This window comes from Pezoporus flaviventris, unplaced genomic scaffold (genome assembly GCF_033815535.1).
Source record: "Pezoporus flaviventris isolate CSIRO_AGI_PZ_B2104156 unplaced genomic scaffold, CSIRO_AGI_Pfla_v1 ptg000145l, whole genome shotgun sequence".
Classification (NCBI taxonomy): domain Eukaryota; kingdom Metazoa; phylum Chordata; class Aves; order Psittaciformes; family Psittacidae; genus Pezoporus; species Pezoporus flaviventris.
Genome location: NW_026892693.1, coordinates 220258 through 241022, shown reverse-complemented (window position 1 = coordinate 241022; position 20765 = coordinate 220258). Strand labels below are relative to the sequence as shown.

Below are 20765 nucleotides of genomic sequence, written 5' to 3'. Positions count from 1 at the left end.
GTCATATAGAAATGTTGTGCCATTTCCTCTGTCCTGAAGGGCCCAGGACATTGCCATGCACTTGACATGTACATCATGCAACCTTCAGAACAGTTGGGTCATTCTGGTGCAACATCTGAAAGCTCAGAGGCAGACTCGGGGGCATCTCCATCGTGTTAATAATCAATGTTCAGGCAACTGAAGTCAGTCCCAGATGCCTTTATGCTTCCTGACACGGTTCATCCAATCTGACCCGCTGTACCCATGCTCATATGAATGTTTCACTGGGATAATGGTCTAGGACTATGGAATTATGTCTGTGTGGTGCAGACATCATCGTGAAGAAATAACTTGGACAGCTCAGGCACAGACACAAGTTACTTCATGACTTTGGTTGACCAAACCACTGGTAAATGCTCCATCCCTGGTAGTGTTCAAGGGCAGGTTGGACACAGGGGCTTTCAGAAAGCTGCTCTAGTGGAAGGTGTCCCTGCCTGTGGCAGGGGTTGGAGCTGGAGGAGCTTTAAGCTCCCTTCCAATCCCAAACAATCCATGCTTCTAGGATTTCAGGGACAGACAAAGGATTCCTGCAAGAATTAATGGTGTCACATTCTTTGTGACTTGATGCCATCAGCAAGTTCTCCATGTGCTTTTTCTTGCAGATGAGGATAAATCTCGGATTTCCTATTATGAATTTGCAGCATGGGAAATTCCAGTTAGAAACAAAGGGAAGGGGGAAAATCCCACTGTAAGAGCAGTCAAACACTGAAATAGGCGCCAGGGTGGGTGTGAAACCTCTGCCCCTGCTTGTCCCCAAGGCTCAGGAGGACAACAGCAGTCATCTGGGTTAAATAATAACCAGGGAATTATCAGGAAGCTTTGGGAACAAAGCAGGATTCAGCTGATTGACCCTGGGTGCCTGTGAGTTGTGTGTTGTTAAGGAATCAGCAAACCACTTTGATCCTGGCTTGATTCAATCCAGCCGTGGAGCTTCTCCCTCCAACCCAGGTTATTGCATATGTGTAGGATAGCCCTAAGGCTCAGCCAGGGCTCCAGGTTTCCCCATGGTCCTGGCTACAGCTCTATGGGCTGAGGCAAACGACTGGAATATTTTGTGGTGGTTTATGTATGCAATGTGTGCCCATCAGCCAGCAGGTCTCTGTGCAGGAAAGCAGCAAGAGAGAAATCAGGGCAGGCAATGCCATTGCTCCAGGCTGCCATGGACTGCCATGCATCAGGTCTGAAGGCTGCTGAACAACCCCACAGCTCCTGTGCTCTGCTGTGGTCTGGCTGCCGTGGAGACCATGGCTTTTATTGCTGTATGCAGGGAGTTGGAAAGCAAAGGTGTGGATCAGGGGATAGGGGTTCCTTGATAGCATCTGCCCTTTGGCTGGGATTCATCACTACCACGTCTTAAAACTCTTTCAAAGCGCCTTCAGTCATAATAGGGGTCACACAGGTACCATATTTAAGTTAAAATCTTCGCTGTCAGAAATGAAATGAGGGGAATGGTGCTGGAAATCATTGAATGAGATTTGGGAATCAACACCTAAAAATACTTCCTGCACAATGTGCCAGTTATTTGCTGTCATCTCCATTTATCTTGCTAAAGGAGTTGGCGTCTTTTTTTTATGGCCCTCAGTGACTTCACAACATGCCTAGAAATTGAGTTTGATTTAGTGGAACAGTAGAATTCACTCTCTCTTTATTCTGATTTTCCCAGCAAAAGGAGAGCGACAAATGACACAGCCAATACCTTGAGTCAGGGCAATTGTAAAAGCTTTTGCAATGTTTTTTTTAATATATTCAGGTGGTGCTATCAAATCTCACAGTACATCATGTAAGTACTGCTGCAGAAGACTCCCGACAAGTTGTCCATCTAAGGTACTTCACAAACAGCTGAGCATCTCCCCCACATCTCCATTCTATCTGGCCCAATATTTAGAGCATTCAAGATCATTTTATTTTCAAGAGTCTTCTCAACGCCAGCTTCACCTCCTTATTCCTCAGGCTGTAGATCAAGGGGTTCAGCATGAAAGGCACCATGGTGTAGAGCACCACAGCCCATTTATCTTCTTCTCTTGAGCTGTTTGAGATGGGGCTTAAATATGTGAAGAAGGATGCCCCATAGAAGATGCTGACAGTGGTGAGGTGGGAGGTGCAGGTGGAGAAGGCTTTGCGCTTGCCCTCAGCTGAATTGATGCTCAGGATGGTGGTGATGATGGCCACATAGGAGAGCAGGACAACCAGGCTGCAGGACACACCAAAGAGAGATGCTGCAGTGGTCAGGATGATGTGGCTGAGGGTGGTGTCAGAGGTGGAGAGCGAGATGAGAGCAGAAATGTCACAGAAGAAGAGGTCGATGACGGTGGAGCTGCAGAAGGACAGGGTAGACATGCTGATGGTCTGTCCCACACCATTGGTCAGCCCCACGAGGTACGAGCCAGTCACCAGCTGGAAACAGCACTTTGGGGACATGACAAGGGGGTACAGCAGGGGATGGCAAATGGCCACGTAACGGTCATAGGCCATCGAAGCCAACAGGAAGTATTCAGTCATCCCAAAGAAGTCAAAGAGGAAGACCTGAGCCATGCACCCACCATAAGCAATGCTCTTCTTCTCTGACATCAAGTCAACCAACATCTTGGGGCTGATGATGGTGGAAGAACAGAGGTCTACAAAGGCCAGGTTGCCCAGGAAATAATACATGGGGGAGTGGAGGCGGGGGCTGGCCCTGATTAAGATGATGATGCCCAGGTTGCCCATGATGGTGACAAGGTAGGTGAGCAGGAAGAGCAGGAACAAGTAGACCTGAGTCACCGGGTCCTCTGTGAACCCCGCCAGGCTGAACTGGGTCACTTGGGTGCAGTTGCTTTGTGCCATGGGCTGGATGGTGCTTTGTGGGTGAGCTCCTGGCTGGAGGTTTCTTCTCCAAGAGGCAGGGATGTCCCAGGTGGAAAAGCCTCTGTGTGGTGGGAGCTGCTCAGAGACAGTCCTGCAGGATGGAAAGGGAGAGTTCAGGCACAGCTCAATGAGGAACAGGTTGGTGAAAGTCCTGTGCCAGCACAGGTAGAACAAAGGGGTGCTCAAGCAGTTAAACACCATGGCACAACGCGGTGCCTGCTCCTCTGGCTCGCCTTGAGATGTTGAGCAATGACCTCTGTGGAAAGCAGTGGGGAGGTCGCACACCCGAGTAGCTTTACCTTAGTGCTGCACTTCATCACCTTTGTTAGTGCTGAGCCTGGGGCTTGGAGACCATCCGGCTCAACCTGGAACACAGAGAAACACGGTGCTTTCACAGTGCAGAACTGATCCCTCTTCTTGTGGGCATTTCCCAACCACCCGCTTCTTCCCTTTCTGCTGGGACTTCTTAACTGGAACAAATTCCTGACGGATGGAAAGTGCAGGTTGGATGGGGCTTGGAGCAGCCTGCTCTAGTGGGAGGTGCCCCTGCTCGTGGCACGGGTTTGGAGCTGGAAGAGCTTTGCAGTCTCTCCCAGCACCATATGCAAACACACACAGGCTCACAGGCTTTTATAGTGATTTCCTCTTTCTCCTGACACACTCTTTCATCTCTAAATGCTTTTCCTGGGTCTTTAGCCTGTTCATGGGGTCTTCAATAGACATATGCAACCCCCAGTGTTCAGTAACCTCTTCTTGATCATCTGTTTTGGGGGAATATATACAATCTTTGGACCTGCCTCATCTCAGCAATGGGGAGCACCCTGAATGTCCTGTACAGGAAAGCTTCTGGTGCTCATCCAGGAAACATCTGTGCTCAGAGGAGAGGAAGCCTCCTGAGGGTGCTCTCCACCAGGGTGATCTCCAAACCTGCCTTCTCAGCAGCAGCATGGGGAGCACACAGCACAAGCAGCTCCCTGGGAAGCCCAGAGCATCATCAAGAAGCCCAGGACCCTGAAGTAGGGCAGGACATGAAGACAGGAGCTGCTGCTTGTTGGCAAGAGAGAAGCACAGGAGAAAGATGGGCTGGAAGATGCTGCCCCTCACTTACATCTCAGCTCTGTCTCTGCTGCCCTCCTGATGCTCTCGGAGATGGATGTGAAGATGAACGTGCCTGGAGCTGTGCAGGGAGCCTGGGAATGAACCAGCATCAGCAAACCCCCTTCCTATTTCAAGTGATGTGGGGATGTGGGACTGTGAATCTCTTTGGGCCCCAGGAGGTGACAAAGCCCAAAGCAGGTCATTATTTCTTCTCTGTGCTGATTAGTTTGGAGGAGGAGAAGTGTACCCAGAGGAGATGACCTCAGGTTGAGCAAGCAACAGGGCTTTGGGCTCTCTTAGAGCAAAGCACAGAGCAATCCCACCTTTGACATCCACTTTTGGAGCATTTCTGAGGCAGTTACAGCTTCACAAGGGCCATGGTTGACATTATCATGGCAGGGAAGTGACAGGGACCTCACCAATAGGAGCTGGTACCAGGGTCCATCAGCAATGTCAGGCACCATGTACAATGAACCAGGTTTCCACCCATCTTCAATTCCTTTTACTCAAACCATAGCTCACAATATTGGCTGCAAAGAGCCAACAGAAGATCGTGGTGATCTTGCTAACGGTGAGGTAAATGCTGTCCTCTGCTTCTTGTCCAAGCAAACATCAATGCTCACATCACCCAAGGCACTCAGGTTGGCCAGGCTTAACTTACCCTTGGTACATCCATACTGGTTACTCATGGTCACCCTCCTGTCCTTTCTCTGCCTGGAGATGGCTTTCTGGGGAATTTGTTTCTTAACAACTCTGGGGACCGAGGCAGCCCCAGTCCTTGTGCTCTCCTTGATGGTGTTGTTAACCTTTCTCCACCCATTGTGCTGGAAACTGAAGGCAGAAAGGAGAGCTTGAGGGAGAGGTGCCCGATAGTGGAAGAAAGGAGATGGGAAAGATCAGATGGAGAGTGTGATAGAAGGACTGTAATGGGCAGCAAGAGGGGGAAGGGCTCCAGGGAGACTTTACTGTGGGCCTTTCTTTACTTTAATAGGGGAGTGCAAGAAAGCTGAAGGGGAGCTTTGGACAAGGGCCTGTAGGGACAGGCCAAGGGGAATGGCTTGAACCTGCAGAGGGGAGACTGAGCTGAGCTCTTAGGCAGAAGCTCTTCCCTGGGAGGGTGCTGAGGCGCTGGCACAGGGTGCCCAGAGAAGCTGTGGCTGCCCCATCCCTGGCAGTGTTCAAGGCCAGGTTGGACACAGGGGCTTGGAGCAAGCTGCTCCAGTGGAAGGGGTCCCTGCCTCCGGCACAGGTTGGAGCCGGATGAGTTTTAAGGTTCTTTCTGACCCAAACCAGTCGGGGATTCTATGAAACAAACTAATACAGGGACATCTCCAACTCCATAAACTAGAATTTCTTGAAGTAAGTGGACAAGGAAGTGTTTCATGAATCCATACACCAGGACCACAGTATGGTGGGTAATACGTGTCACAACACTTGGACCTACTGGACAGTTACCAGTGAAAACAATTTTGTTTAGGTACTACTGCAGTTCTCCTGTTGATTTGAATTCAGGTGCTTGCTGTTTCCTTGCTCTTCTCACCACTGCTCATAGGAAAATGAAAGAAAAACCCCTGTGAAATGATAAAAACTTGGTGTGGGGACAATTACTGCCTTAGTCAAGTCAGCAAAGGCAAAATCAACATTTGGGGTGGGTTTTACAGGAAGATGTTAACAAGGGGCAACTGTGAGAGTAGAAATGGTTGCAGGAGCTGTCTTTGCATTGCTGAAATCCTGTTTAAGTAGCATTAGGAAAGGCAGTTGAGAATGTTATGAGAATAATCAGGGATGAATCATGTAGGCATTCACTTGTCACCCACTCCCTCCCCTCAATGTGGGAGAAGGGGGAAGGCATCTCCTTAAAGCCACACAGGTACTGCCGTTGTTAATGGGCTTTATTAGTGCACCTGGGCATGAAGAGATTGATGCTTCAGGTGGATTTTGCTTGTTGTCAAGCAAAGGGTGTGAAATCACCTCTGAAAGGCATTGTGGTGCTTGGGCATCTGAGAGACATGGTGTGGGTGAGCCATGCCTGAGCACAGCTGCATTGCAGCAGTGATGAGCAGCTCATAGGATGCTTCTGACATACTTGTGGACTATGCAAAGAATTTAGTCTGACCTTGGCAACAGAATGAGAATGGATTTTAGAGACATTTCAGATCCTGAAAGGGTCCCCAAATGGGACATGAAGCACAAGTGACTCCATCTCTGGGTTTGCTGCAGTCCCTCTGTGCACACTTGAGAGCCCAGTTTTCCATCCCCACTTGTGTTATCCACATGCAGTGCCTGGATGTCCAACAGCTGAGCTGGTGCCTCTGGGCTTCCACTGTATTCAAGGGTGAGAAATGGGCATTTTTAGGCAGGGATGAATTGTCCCAGGCTGAACTAATAGGCCTTTATCCCCCTGACCAGCCTCAGCAGTGGCTTCATCCCACCCTCTGCCCATTTGTCCCCCATCTCTATTTAAGTTCAGCCAGGGAGCTTGTGCTTTATTAGAGCAGTTCTGGTTTCCAGTTTAGTAGGTGTACGGCACATCTAAGGAATCCTTTGATGGTGACCTAGGCTTCATTGTGGATCTGTTTAGCTTGTTGGAACTTGTCCCCAATCTCTGTTTCTGCCCTGCTTCTCTTGCTCAGGTACTGTGGGATGGTCCCTACACACTGCGATGTTCTCCTTTGTCTCTGTTGAAAGATACTAAGGAAACAAAGCCCTGTGGCAGTCCTCAGGCTCCTGCAGAGTAGAACCCATCACCTTCTGCATGCAACAGCCCAGCCAGTGCCCACTGTCGTGGCATTCCCTCTCCATCTAGACCACATCCCTGCATGGGTAAAAAAGGAGTTACTCTTCTCAGTGACAGAAATGGAGTAGTAAGGGGAACTTTATTTCCTGGTATTTTATTCTGGTCATTAGTTAATTCTGTTTTACCAAGTATAATATTTGGCTTCTATGGCAGGACCTCTGTTATTTACCTGATATGGGAATTTTGTGTCTACAGCCAGGGCATTCTGAATTTTGTAGATCCCTTCTCTGCAAAGATTGAAGCAGAATCATGCAATGATGCTTTTGTCATCAAATGTATTTTCAGAACCCCAAGCCTGTTTCTTGTTGCTGGCACTGACAGCTGTTCTTCCCCTGTACGTTCGACTGAGGTTCCTCTTGGGAGTTCCCTGAGTTGGATCCACCGCACGCAAGACTATAGCAATCCAGACCTCCCTTAGCAATGTAGCACCAAGTCTAGGTAAACCTTTATGTATTGCAGCTGTCTCTGCTTTGGAATCTTTCTTAAACCAAAGAGGGGATAAGAACACCAGAGTGGGGTAATTCATCAAGCAGGGATGAGCCCTCCACGTGACACTTCTCATCCACGCTCCCTTTCCCATTAAAGCTTGGAGCAGATGATCTCTTGAGGTGAAACTTGGGTTTTCTGTGGCTCTATGATTCTATTTGTATATATTCTACATGTCTCAGCTACAATATGCAAGAAAGAAGCAAAGAACCAAGGTGTGGTGAAGGTTTTCAAGAAGCTCTCTGATATCAAAGTCTCTGTCCTGCCAAGCTCATCAGCAAGTAAGTACATCGATTCTGGCTCCCTCACTGACCACAGATAGAAGCCACTCTTCCACACACCTCTCTCTGCTGTTTTCCAGAGCACACAAAAGACACTGTCCATGACCCACGTGCTTCCCAAATAGAAGTTAATTCTCCCTCACAAGAGGTAAAGGAAAAACATTTTCCCACACCAGTGTTTTTTTTGCTTCTTTCTGACCCAGGCAGCTCTCAGTTACCATTGATTCTGGGTTCAGGATTGTCTTTCAGTAATGGAAACTTGCCTCATGCTGTATTTATAAGTGCAAGCCACCACTTGGTGTTTCCTGGTGTGCTTTAGTGTGAGCTGGGCATGGACATGGGATGTGGGTGCTTATCTCCAGCTGGAATTCCATTTATCTCACCATTTAAGTAAAGGACACTTTAAAAGAGTGCAAAACACCACTTAAAATGAATAGGAGGACCACTTGATATGCCCAGTTTGTCCTTAACACTGGGTAGTCTCAGCACAGTTCATCAATCTGCATTAGGAGTTCTATTTTCTACTTTTCCTTAATTGAAGTGAAATCTAGTCTGAAGCTGAAGCCTGGGGAGGGATTCCCCTTGATATTCAAAGGGGCAGCTTGAGATCTTCATTCCCACCAGCTTCTTCTCTTTGAAAGGCACAAACAAATGCAATAAATCTTTTAAAACCTTTTCTGTGACTCTTTTTCAACAAGCAAATGTAAAACTACACTGCCTCTTCCCTCCCACAACAGCAGCTTTAATAAAGAGCTCACAGGTAAGAGGGAGGAGTTTTATTGGAGCTGAGGGACAAGGTCAAGAATCTGGCAAGAAAAATAGATATTTATCACTGAGAAAGGTTGTAATGGGATAAAGCTGATTGGTGTTTCCTGGGAGGAAAAGAGGCCTGGGATAATTGAGGGTAAACTCTTCCCCCAGGCTGGTGACTGCAAAGTGAAATGAAGTTTGAGGTTCCTCTCCTCTTGGTTTCCTTCCAAGGAAGATGTGATTTGGGGTGTGTATTTCTCATTCAATACTGTCATTGACTCATGTGCAGGAGTTGTGGATGAACCTATATAAAATGATGAGTATTAGTGGAAAATCCCTTTTTTTTCATGCTCCAAAGGCTTTCTCACTTTAGATGAACTGTGTGTCCTAGATGATACAACTCTTTTATGTTGCCATCTGCTGAGCAATCTCCTCCCACAGTTGACCAGAGCCGCCTTCACCTCCCTGTTCCTCAGGCTATAAATGAATGGGTTGAGCATGGGGGTGAGCAAAGCGTAGAAGATGGAGGCCACCTTATCCAGGCTCCTGTGGCTTGATGGAGGTTGTAGGTACATGAAGAATGCTGTCCCAAAGTACATGGAAACAGCTGCCAAATGGGAGGTGCAGGTACGAAAGGCTCTGGCCCTGCTCTCTGCTGAGCACGTCCTCAGCACAGTGCGGATGATAGAGATGTAGGAGAGCAAAATGACCACGCTCGTGCCCACCACATTGATAGTGAGAAAGGCAAAGATGACCATCTCACTGCTGTAGTTATTAGGGCAGAGGAGTTTAAGCACAGGTACGATGTCGCAGAAGAAGTGGTCAATGTGTTTGGGTCCACAGAAGGAACCTCCAAACAGGCACCATGTGCAGATGGTGGCACTGAGGAAGGCGAATAGGTAGCTTGATGCTACCAGCTGCCAGCAGACTCGTCTGGAGATGATGGTCACGTAAAGCAGGGGATGGCAGATGGCAACGTGCCGGTCGTAGGCCATCATGGCCAGGAGGTGACACTCGGCACTGCCAAAGAAAATAAAAGTGAGGAACTGCATCATGCAGCCAGTGAAAGAAATGGTTTTGTCCTCTGATAACAGGTCTGCCAGCATCCTGGGGGAGATGACTGTGGAACAGCAGATGTCAGTGAAGGCAAAGTGGGAGAGGAAGAAGTACATGGGGGTGTGGAGGCTGGGAGACACCCGCACCAATGTGACAATGCCAACGTTCCCCACCAAAGTGACAATGTAAATCACTAGAAACAAGACAAAAAGAGGGGTCTGCAGACATGGGCTGTCTGTAATTCCCAACAGGATAAATTTAGTCTGCGTGTGATTTCCTGCCATGACCAGGTGTTCCCTGCTGAGGCAAAAGGAAAAGAAACATCAAACTGATCAAAAATGGACATTCGGATTTGGACCATATCTAACTCCAATCAGTGACCATTTTAACTGCCATAGAATAACTGCAAATAGAATTTTCCAATGTATTTTCTAACCAAAATTATATCCATTTTATGTTTTTCAGGTAAAAAGAAAAGAACAGGGAGCTTCTTGAAGCAAAAAAGGGCATTTTTGTTTTTCTGTGCTGGAATAGTTAAAACTCTGGAGTTACTCAAGCACACGTGTTTTCAGGTTTGAGCAAAGATTCAGATCTGTATTCACCTTCAATTTGAATGCATAGGATTGCATGTAATCGTGGAACAAGAGAAATTCTCAGTCGCAGTGAAAGCCCAGCTTCCACATGCATGAACTCCAGACATTTTCCCTTGGCTTTTATCATTCCAGTCACCAAATCACATTTACTAAACTATTTGAGATCATTTACATTAAATAACACGGACATTGGTAAATTCATGAATTATTCCCTTCTGAGTTACAACAGGCATTAAGTTTCCTGCTTTAAAAAGGTATTTAGCTTCTAACAGGCTGATTCCAAAGGCTCATTTGTTAGTGATTATGTTCTGCTGACAATCTGAACTGTTACATTTCTGTATAACAGAATAAGAGTCATCCTCATTTAATTCTTGAATAAATCAGTGCATCTTGCTTTAGCTGCCTATGTAAAAGAAACACAACCTGCATCAACCTTACTCCCTCTTATAAAGAAAACACACACTGGTAAGGCTGTTTTCTGACACACCTTTACCAAAGAAGACCCTAGAACATGCAGACACAAGCCCACTGCCTCAATGCAGGTGAGGCTCTGCTTTGTGTTGGTGTTACCTCCTGTGCCTGTCCTCTGCCACCGACTGATAGGAGCCAAGGGTTTATCCCGAATGCAGCAGAGAACGTCTATGTGCCGGCATCATCTCTGTTAAGCACCTGATGTGAAGAGGGGTGAGCTCCTGCAGACTCCAAGAGCCCAGCTTGTGGTGCTGGGGCTGTAAATACAGTTGCATGTGCTCTGCTGGGAGGAAGCCTCCAGGGCTGCTCATGATTTACCACAGGAAAACAAAGAGAAGGAAAAGCAAAGGGTGTGAAATCACCTCTGAAAGGCATTGTGGTGCTTGGGCATCTGAGAGACATGGAGTGGGTGAGCCATGCCTGAGCACAGCTGCACAGCAGCAGTGATGAGCAGCTCATAGGATGCTTCCTACATACTTGTGGACCATGCAAATGTTTTGGTCTGACCATACTGACACAAGGAAAATGGGTTTGGAGACATTCCAGATCTTGCACACGGTCCTCAAATGGGACATGAAGTACAAGTGACTCCATCTCTGGAGCTGCTGATGTCCCTCTGTGGAGGGTGAACCCAGTTTTCCAGCCCCAGTGGGGTTACCCACATGTAGTGCCTGGATGTCCAACAGCTGAGCTGGTGCCTCAGGACTTCCACTGTATTCAAGGGTGAAAAACTGGCATTTTGAGGCAGGGAGGAATTGTCCCAGGATGAACTAATAGGCCTTTATCCCCCTGAGCAGCCTCAGCTGGGGCTCCATCCCCACCCTCTTCCTGTTGTTCCCCCATCTCTTTTTAAGCTCAGAACAGGCAGATTGAGCTTTACTAGAGGAGTTCTGGTTTCCAGTTTAGTAGGAGCTCAGCACACCTGTGCAATCTTTTGGTGGTCACCTAGGGTTTCTCATCTATCTTCCTCGCAATTTTTTCACCTGATCCCAAAAAAGGGACTGGCTCGCCCTGACTTGGTTTGGTCTTGAATCTGTCTCCTCATCCCCAGCTTTCCTGATGCTCTGGAGCTTTAGTTGAACTTGGCCCAGGTCTGTGTTCATGCCCTACTTTTCTTGCACAGGTACTGTGGGATGGTCCCTACACACTGTGGTGTTCTTCTTTAGCTCTGTTTATAGAGATTCAAGAGACAAACCCCTGTGGCAGTCCCCAGGCTCCTGCAGACCAGATCCCATCACCCTCTGCACGCAACAGCCCAGCCAGTGCTCACTGCTCTGGCAGTCCCTCTCCATCCAGAACATGTCCCTATATGGGCAAGTTAGGAGAAAGCCTTCTCAATGAGGGGGGGAGAGTAATAAATTGATCCTTACATTCAAGTGTTGTTATCTTTTCCTTAGTGCCTTCTCCTTTACCAAGTATAACATTAGACTTTCATTCTTCAGCAGATTGCCAACACTTTGGTTCGGAAGTAGCTTTGGCACGATGTTCATCTGCTGGTTTTGTGACAGAGGACACCAGAGCGTCACTGACTCCAAGGACTCTGGTTTCCCCAGGCTCTTCCTTAGGTTTGGAACCATTTCTAAGTCTTGCTTTCTCCCTGTGACTGGTTTGTGCAACAAGACCACAGACAATCCGATTTATCTACACTCTTTTATTGCCTGTAGTTTTTTCCCCCTCCATCTTGGTCTTTTCAGGTTTACACTTGACATTAGCACCTGGCTCCTTGCTAGCCCTGTCAGAAATAACTTTCAAAGCTGTCAGCATCCCCAGCTGATAGCTTCAAACCTGCATTATGTCCTCTTCTTATTTTCAGGGGCTTCTTCCTTTTCCTGTGATATAGATGAATTGCAATCATAGTAATTGATGAAGTAGATTATTTTAAGAAGAAAGATGCATTTCTCTCGTTTATGTTAGGCCCTACTCTATGATTTCTGTCCCCTTTCTTACCTAAAGGATAAACCCAGATAAGTTATGTAAAGGTAAGATTTTCTTACTGATTTTTAGTTAGATAAGGTCAAGTTCTCTGTATTTAAGAAGGCAGCCTTATATGCTCAGGTCTATATGAGCCACATTTGAATCATTTGGTATCAAAGGTCTCTGGTTGCCAAGCTCTTTAGAATTTAATTATATGGACTCTAGCTCATTCACTCACCAGAGATAGAATCCACTTTCCCCCTTAGCTAAGACAATATTTTCTATCTAGTTGCTGTTTGCCAGAGCAAACAAGAGACTGTTCACCATCCATAGACTTTACAAAAATTCTAATATTCTTCCTTCAGTCTGGTGACTGCAAAGAGAAAGGAAGTTTGAGACCCAGTCTCCTCTTGGTTTTCTTCCAAGGAATATGTGATTTTGGGTACTAATTTCTCATAAAATGCTGTCATTGACTTTTGTGCAGGAACTGTGGAAGAACCTGCATCTAATCATCAGGATTATAGGAAATCCCCATTGTTTTAGTGCCCCATAGGTATTACCAATTGACAGGACTTGTGCATCTCCTGAATGATAGAACTGTCTTATGTTGCCAGTGGTTGAATCTCCCGCACTTCAGCGGAGCCCCCTTCGCCTCCTTGTTCCTCAGGCTGTAGATGAATGGGTTGAGCATTGGGGTGACCACGCTGTAAAAGATGGAGGTCAACTTATCCAAGCTCCTGTGGCTAGAAGAAGGTTGTAGGTACATGAAGAATCCTGTCCCAAAGAATATAGAAACAGCCCTCAAATGGGAGGCACAGGTGTTGAAGGCTCTGGCCCTGCTCTGTGCTCAGCACGTCCTCAGCACGGTGCAGAGGATAGAGATGTAGGAGAGCAAAATGACCACGTTTGTGCCAACTGAATTGATAGCGATGAAGGCAAAGATGAGCATCTCGCTGCTGTGGGTGTCGGAGCACACGAGCTTTAGCACAGGGGCAGTGTCACAGAAGAAGTGGTCGATACGGCTGGGACCGCAGAAGGATCCTCCAAACACACCATGAGTATATAATGGCACTGAGGAAGGCAAATAGGTAGGATGATGCTACCAGCTGCCAGCAGACACGGCTGGAGATGATGGTCACATAAAGCAGGGGCTGGCAGATGGCAACGTGCCGGTCGTAGGCCATCATGGCCAGGAGGTGACACTCAATAGCTCTGTTGCACCTGATGTGAAGAGAGGGGAGCTCCTGCCAGACTCCAAGAGCCCAGCTTGTGGTGCTGGGGCTGTAAATACAGTTGCATGTGCTCTCCTGGGAGGAAGCCTCCAGGGCTGCTCGTGACTTACCAGAGGAAAGAGAAGGAAAATCAAAAGGTGTGAAATCACCTCTGAAAGGCATCGTGGTGCTTGGGAATCTGAGAGACATGGTGTAGATGAGCCATGCCTGAGCACAGCTGCACAGCAGCAGTGATGAGCAGCTCATAGGATGCTTCTGGTATACTTGTGGACCATGCAAAGGTTTTGGCAACAGAATGGGAATGGATTAAGAGACATTCCTGATCTCGCAGAGGGTCCCTAAATGCAACATGAAGCACAAGTGACTCCTTCTCTGGAGCTGCTGCTGTCCCTCTGTGCACACTTGTGTGCCCAGTTTTCCAGCCCCAGTAGGATTATCCACATGCAGTGCCTGGATGTCCAACACCTGAGCTGGTGCTTTAGGGCTTCCACTGTATTGAAGGGTGAGAAATGGGCATTTGAGGCAATGATGAATTGTCCCAGGGTGAGCTAATAGGCCTTTACCCCCCTGAGCAGCCTCAGCTGGGGCTCCAGCCTCACCCTCTGCCCATTTCCCCCCCATCTCTATTTAAGCTCAGCACAAGGTGGTTGCACTTTGTTTGAGGAGTTCTGGTTTCCAGTTTAGCAGGAGTTGTGCACATCTATGGAATCCATTGGTGGTGATCTGAGGTTGCTTGTGGACTTCCCTAGCAATTGCTGGACCTAAACCTGACCAGGGGATTGACTTGACCTGTGTTGGCTTGGTTTTGGATGTGCTTCATAGTCTCCAACTCGCTTGATGCTCTGGAATCTTGGCCGAGGTCTCTGTCCCTGCTCTCTTTCTCTTGCTCAGGTACCGTGGGATGTTCCCTGCACAAAGTGGTGTTCTCCTTCGGTTCTGTTTTGATAGACTGAGGAGACAAACCCCTGTGGCACTCCCCATGTTCCTACAGAGTAGAATCCATTACCCTCTGCCCCCAACAGCCCAGCCACTGCTCACTGCTCTGGCAGTCCCTTTCTATCCAGACCATATCCCTGCATGGGCACAATAAGAGATAGTCTATTCAGTGAGGGAATTAGAGTGATCAGTTGAACTTCATACTCGAGTGTTATTCTCCAGTCATTAGTATCACCTCCATTTTCCAAATATAATTGTAGAATAATGTTTTTGAGTAGGTGGGTAACACTGTGGTTTGGTAATGGGTTTCCAGTCTTGGTAAAAGCTCATAAAGCTGTCCAGCTTGAGGGTTTCTGTAGTTACAAGGTGCCGAGATGTCATCACCAAGAGATGCTCTTTGTCAATAACCTCACAGCAATTTCTGATTTCAGTGTATTCTGGCTCCCAGAAGACAGCCCATCTCAGGGGTTGAGGAAGTAATAGCTCCAGATGCCTGACTTGTGAAGTCCCTAAGGCAACTTCCCAATTACATTTGAAGGGGGGAGAAAACAAAATTAGCATGGGGTGATGTGCCCAATGAGATTGCTGGCAGCTTATGTCAGCCATCTAAGCTGGAAAGCAATAAATAGTGAAGACAGGAGCCTCTGGGAGACACAGCCATACATGGAGAAGCAACACCATGTAGAACTAAACAGGGAAGGAAAGGAGACTCGGAGGATTTCATGGAATGGTGAAGCACAGCATCATAGAATCACAAATTTTCTTCTCTGAAGCTCTGATTTATAAAGCAAGCTACAAGGTAGAAAAATACTTTTTTCTATCAAGACAGAGATGCTTCTGTGCAATAGTCATGCAAACAGGCAAGGAAGATCTCCTTGGAGGCAATGCCAAAGGAATGTAGCAGTGATTGTCGCAGGAGCTTAAATTGCCTTTTCTCTTCGCAAACATCTCCTTGCTTAGTGGTAATGGTTATACTGGGACAAATATAAACATGTACAGAAGAAATGTCTAATATCTTATGTATTTACCCCATCTCCTGACACAATCCTTTTTGGGGATGTATTTTATCCTATTTAAGAGATCAACATAGACAATTTCAATAGGATATGCTCTATTTATTGTTGCCTTTCTAGTTCCCCTCAGCAATGACAAGGTGCAGGTTCTGTCTTTGAATGATTTCCTTGGAGAAAGGAACAAGAGGTATGCACAATAATAGCTCAGCCTGAAAGAGGCTGGATCTTCAACAGGAAACCAGAAGTGTCATCTCAGGTACTGTTTTGGGGGATGGTGGTGGAACTAGTTTTAAACTCCTCTCAAATGTCTGTGTTTGAGACACATGGTTATGTTATAAATCCTTTCTAAAAGGAAGTTTTACTTCCTGACCTTAATCTGGCAGGAAATCAGTTGCTGTTTGCTTAAAATGTAAGTTGAATGATAGAAATTAAAGGGAAAAGCACATTGTTAACAAGTCACCAGTGAAGCTGGAAGATACTGGAGAAGCAAAATGCATATGCCCTTCTCTCTCTTCTAGGTATTTTGTTTCTGGGCACTTAGACTAAGGAGCAACAAATTCAGACTCTGAGCTACCTGGGGTAATGAAAAGAGTCTCTGGGACATCTTCAACCTGAAAAGCAGCATGAAAGTTAATATTCCTTTACTCTGTACTATCACAACAGTCAACCTGAGCTGCTCTTCCCTTAACGTGGAGAAAACTGCAGGCAGATGGAAGACCACGGTGATGTCCAAGGGAAAACTTATTTTGTTGGCTTCAGACTTCCTTTGAAATCGGTGTGTGAAGATAGAAGATACATTCAAAGCTTGGTTTAAGAGCTTGAGTGGTAGATGTAGTCAGTGACTCCCTGCATGGGCAGGTGGTTGTGGACCACCTAAGCATCCTGCCAAGGTGCCTGGCTGTCTTTCATTAGAGAATGTCTTCATTATCTACAGAGTACAGGGTTAAACCCCACTAATAGTTAAGCAAGGGATTAAGCCATCATAACCAAGCCCATGGAAACCACCCTGCTGCCTGGGAACTGGGAGCCTCTTGGACACTGATGGCTTGGGAAAACTGGACTACGGTGACAGAGTTTGTTTTCAAGGGGTTCACAGATTGCCTCGACTTCCAGGTTACCCTCTTTGTGCTTTTCCTGCTCACCTATGTCACCACTGTGATAGGAAACCTTGGCATCATTGCTGCAGTCTGGCTCGATTCCCAGCTTCAAAGCCCCATGTACTTCTTCCTCGGCCACTTGTCCTTCTTGGATCTGTGCTACTCCTCCGTGGTGACACCCAAAATGCTGCTGAACCTCTTGTCTGAAAGGAAGACTATTTCTTTTGCTGGCTGCTTCCTGCAGCTCTATTTCTATGCTGCTTTTGCAATCACAGAGTGCTACCTCCTGGCTGGGATGGCATATGACCGCTATGTTGCCATCTGCAACCCCTTGCGTTACCCCATCCTCATGTCCAAGAAGGTCTGTGTTTCCCTCTTAGCTGGGTCCTATGCAGTTGGGCTTTTTAATTCAGCCATCTTCACGGGCTTTGCATTGAGGGTGTCCTTCTGTGGCCCCAATGTCATTGACCACTTCTTCTGCGATGGGCCTCCACTCTCAAAGTTGGCTTGCTCTGATACTTCCCTCAACCAAGTGTTGCTGTTTGCTTTTGGGGGTTTCAACGAGGTCACCACAATATCAGTCATCCTCATCTCCTATGGCCACATCCTCTTCACCGTCATGAGGACAGGCTCTGTGCTGGGCAAAGCTTTTGGTACCTGTGCATCCCACCTAGCGTCTGTCACCATCTTCTATGGGACCCTTATCTTCATGTACCTACGGCCCAGCTCCAGCTACAGCCTGGGCAGGGACAAAATAGTTTCTGTCTTTTACACCACGGTGACCCCAATGTTGAACCCTTTCATCTACAGCCTGAGGAACAAGGAGGTAAAGAGTGCTCTGAAGAGAACAGTGGGGAGAATGATTATTTCCCTGCCAAAGTAGTAAATGGTTTGACACTTAGTGATGGGAGTGGGGCTGGTGTTTTTGAGTCTTTTTGAGGTTGGAGGGAAGCTGTGATAATACTTCTATATATTATTGTCCGTTTTGTAGACCAGCTTTATTGATGTGGGATTAATTTCCTATACATTCGCCTCTTGATAGTGTATTTCATAACAGGAGAAACACATTCTCACTGAAGAGCCACCAAAGGATGATTTGTGATGAAACATGCTAAAATGTCCAACTTGTTCCTGAACATTTGAAGGCAAGAATGTGTTGGGTTTTCTTATGTACCTGCCATTGCTTAAGCAACCCCAAATCACTTCTTTCTTGCAGGGAAATATGATGACAAGGCTCAGTCCTGTTAAAATAACCCATTTGTGAGATTTCTGCTGAGGACTTGGACTGTTTTCTCAGCTGTCTTTTCAAGAGCCCACTTGTGGTCTCTTACAGCTGGGACATCATTCACCAGTGTGGTGGACACTCTACCAAGTGCTGTACCTCTTCCAGCCATGAGATGTGACCTATGGACTTTAGGTGAATTTCAGTGCCTCCAGGTAATCCCCATGACAGATGGGAGCATGCAGGAGATCACACAGAGCAGACCAAGGAGGCTTGGAGGAGAGAGGAGGAAGAAAAGTTCCCTAAAGCTGCAGGAAACAGGGAAGCTGGAGAGGAGCTTCTTGGAATTTTCTTCCCTAATCACAGACCGATCAACGACCCATCAAAGAATGTTCAAAGGTATTTGAAGATTTCCCTGCTGCACTTTAATCCTTCAAAGTGCTTTTTATAGTGAAGAAATACTTCAAATGATTTTGTTAATATACAGCGTAAAGAATTGGACAGTGATGGTTCCTAAATGTACTGTTGAGTGGAATTGTTCAGTACGTATATTCAAACTTAATGTACAGTAAAGCCATGCTGCATTAGTTGCAATAAAACACATTTCTATTTTTATTCTTTTTTTTTTCTCTAAGCATGTAGTTCTCTGTATCCACAAGACCCTTAGTTGTGGGATTTAACTGGCCAAAAGTGGAGTTTAATAAGCAGACATTATATCTGATCTCAGTCTCCCTCCTTAGAAGGAACTCAAATGGCTCAAGTGAATGATGGTGCATAAAAATATAATAAAGATATACAAAGATATCAGCTGCATATAGAACGTATATCATGATTCTGATATATTTAACTTCAGGACATCTGAATTTCAGGTGGATAAGGCCCACCCAGCCTATGGGTCATGGCACCTCCTTAGGTCAGATTTCAGTTCTACGTAACTTCAATGTATTTTTTATTTGAAACTCCCCCTTTCCATTACCACCTTCATTATAAGAGGAAAATTAATAGGCTCAAAACATCCTTAGACCCAGCAGAGCTGATACAAGAGGAGGAATTTAGTGATAAACACTTTGAAGGTTTATACCTAATAACCTGATGACTGTCTACCTGCTTTCTACAAGTTGTTTTCCTCCTTGTCGTGCTGTTGTAAGAAGCAAAATAAGTTTATTCTGGCAGTAACTGGAATACGTGTTTTTCTTCACCTTTTCAGGGAAGGGGAGGGTGTTTTGAGCTGTACCTGAAGGATTGGTGATACAGTGGGAACAAACAGGAATCACTGGTGAAAGTGTTGGCACAGAAACTCCTTAAATATAAGCCCTGCTGTTAAGATATTGCCATTTGTAGAAGCTAAACCCAACCAAACGTTTGTCTGGGGTCAACACAGCTGTCTGCATTGCTCTTCTCCACCCATATTTGGGTTTGTTGGTGCAGGTTGTTGCTGGTTGTGCTGGTGACATTGATGGTTTCCTCCAGAAGCTCATGGGTTCCAGTGAGTCCTGCAGCGTTTCTCAGCCATTCCTTTGGCCAACTGAATGGCACCACTGGAGTTCGCAGACCGGAAGATAACCTGGGACACCTATAGCTCATGTGTTGGTCTGTATGTCACGCTGATGTGGAGCAAGGTGAGCCCCAACCCATCTCATTTGTCCATCTCTCAGCCAGTCCTCTAGGCTCTCAGTGATACAAATCAGTAGCTCAGTGACAGTCTCCCCAGGGAAGCGGTGGATTCCCTAACATTGGACACTTAAGCTTCAGCTGGAGAAGGTGCTGGAACATCTAGCTTAGATCATGCTTTGCCTAGAAAGGTTGGACCAGATGATCCTTGAGGTCCCTTCCACCCTGGTGTTCTCTGGTTCTGATGGAGAACTTGGTCTGTTCATGCGACCATGTGCGGGTCTTCTCTGGACATGGCAAATCCTCCTTTGGGCTACACAGACTCTATTGATCCATCCAATTCCTCCTGAGATATCATAGAATGTATGGACACAGGTCTGGCAGGCATGGCTTGTGTCCTTTAGGGTAGCCAGAGGGATGCATGCTAGGTCTCTGATAGTCCTGGACTCCCACGTATGAACAGTTGAGCCACCACCTTCATCTCCACTGACTGCAAAGAGACTTTTGGCAGTTAGCTCATATACCAATGCTTAATGCTGGTGGCAACTGATGGATGAATAAATCCCACTTATGGATCAAATCTGATCCAAAGATGACTCTGTTCATGCTGTCAGTCTAATCTCAAAGAATGGGCTTCTATTATTTAAAGGAAAAACTCAGCTATACTGAAAGAAACAGTGTGACTTGTAAACCCCCAGAAATGTTCCAGACACTGGAAGAATGGTGTCTATTGAGTGTGTTGAGCAGAGGCAAAGGACACTGAAATAACCATGAATATACTATCAACTTCCTGCTACACCCCTCCAAAAAAAGGTTGTAGAAAGAACTGGATTAACATCATCCCTTTTCAAAGCAGGTTGTAATGGAATGGCTTTGGTCTTGCAATAGAGGTGGAGCAGTGGAATGACTTGGCTCTGTGCAAAAAGGAGTCAAAAATGGGTAGCTGAGATACTCTGGAAGTACCTGGAGCACAGTAAAAAGGTCTAATGAACCATCAGTCATGTTCTGACAAGTTGGTCCTGGATAGACCCCTGTGTTCCTAACCATCAGCAGCCTTTCAGGCTCATTTAGTGCTTAGAGGCTTGGGTCAGCCTTCATCTTCTATAATCCCAGCTGTCTTCTCCAGGCATCCATCCAGAGTTAATTACCTAAGCTGCTTGCAGCAGGTGTTTAAGATAATTGACACAGACTGCCCTTTGGCTGCACCTTCTCACCTCCCCCTTGATTCTTCAAAGGGCTTGTGAAGAACAACGTGTGCTTGTTTGGATCTCTGCTTTTCCTGTCCCTGGAGGCTGCTGAATGTCGTTACAGGTTAGAGATCTTTG

At 46.5% G+C, this 20765-nt stretch overlaps 3 protein-coding genes across 3 annotated transcripts; 1 reads left to right on the top strand and 2 right to left on the bottom strand.

The window, feature by feature from the left end:
• Window positions 1-1213: 1213 nt before the first annotated feature.
• LOC133282901 (olfactory receptor 5G9-like) lies at window positions 1214-2862 on the bottom strand. The gene is made up of 2 exons (XM_061479261.1): window positions 2328-2862; window positions 1214-1296 (listed from the first exon to the last, which is right to left on the bottom strand). Exons 1-2 carry the CDS (start codon window positions 2860-2862, stop codon window positions 1214-1216), a joined length of 618 nt encoding a protein of 205 aa, XP_061335245.1.
• Window positions 2863-3243: 381 nt separating this feature from the next.
• LOC133282900 (olfactory receptor 5AP2-like) lies at window positions 3244-9980 on the bottom strand. Its single transcript, XM_061479259.1, has 3 exons — window positions 9954-9980; window positions 8735-9614; window positions 3244-3248 (listed from the first exon to the last, which is right to left on the bottom strand). Exons 1-3 carry the CDS (start codon window positions 9978-9980, stop codon window positions 3244-3246), a joined length of 912 nt encoding a protein of 303 aa, XP_061335243.1.
• A 6568-nt stretch (window positions 9981-16548) lies between these two features.
• Window positions 16549-17490, top strand: LOC133282899 (olfactory receptor 5F1-like). The gene has a single exon (XM_061479258.1). The coding sequence runs from the start codon at window positions 16552-16554 to the stop codon at window positions 17488-17490; it is 939 nt and encodes a 312-aa protein (XP_061335242.1). The 5' UTR covers window positions 16549-16551.
• Window positions 17491-20765: the final 3275 nt, after the last annotated feature.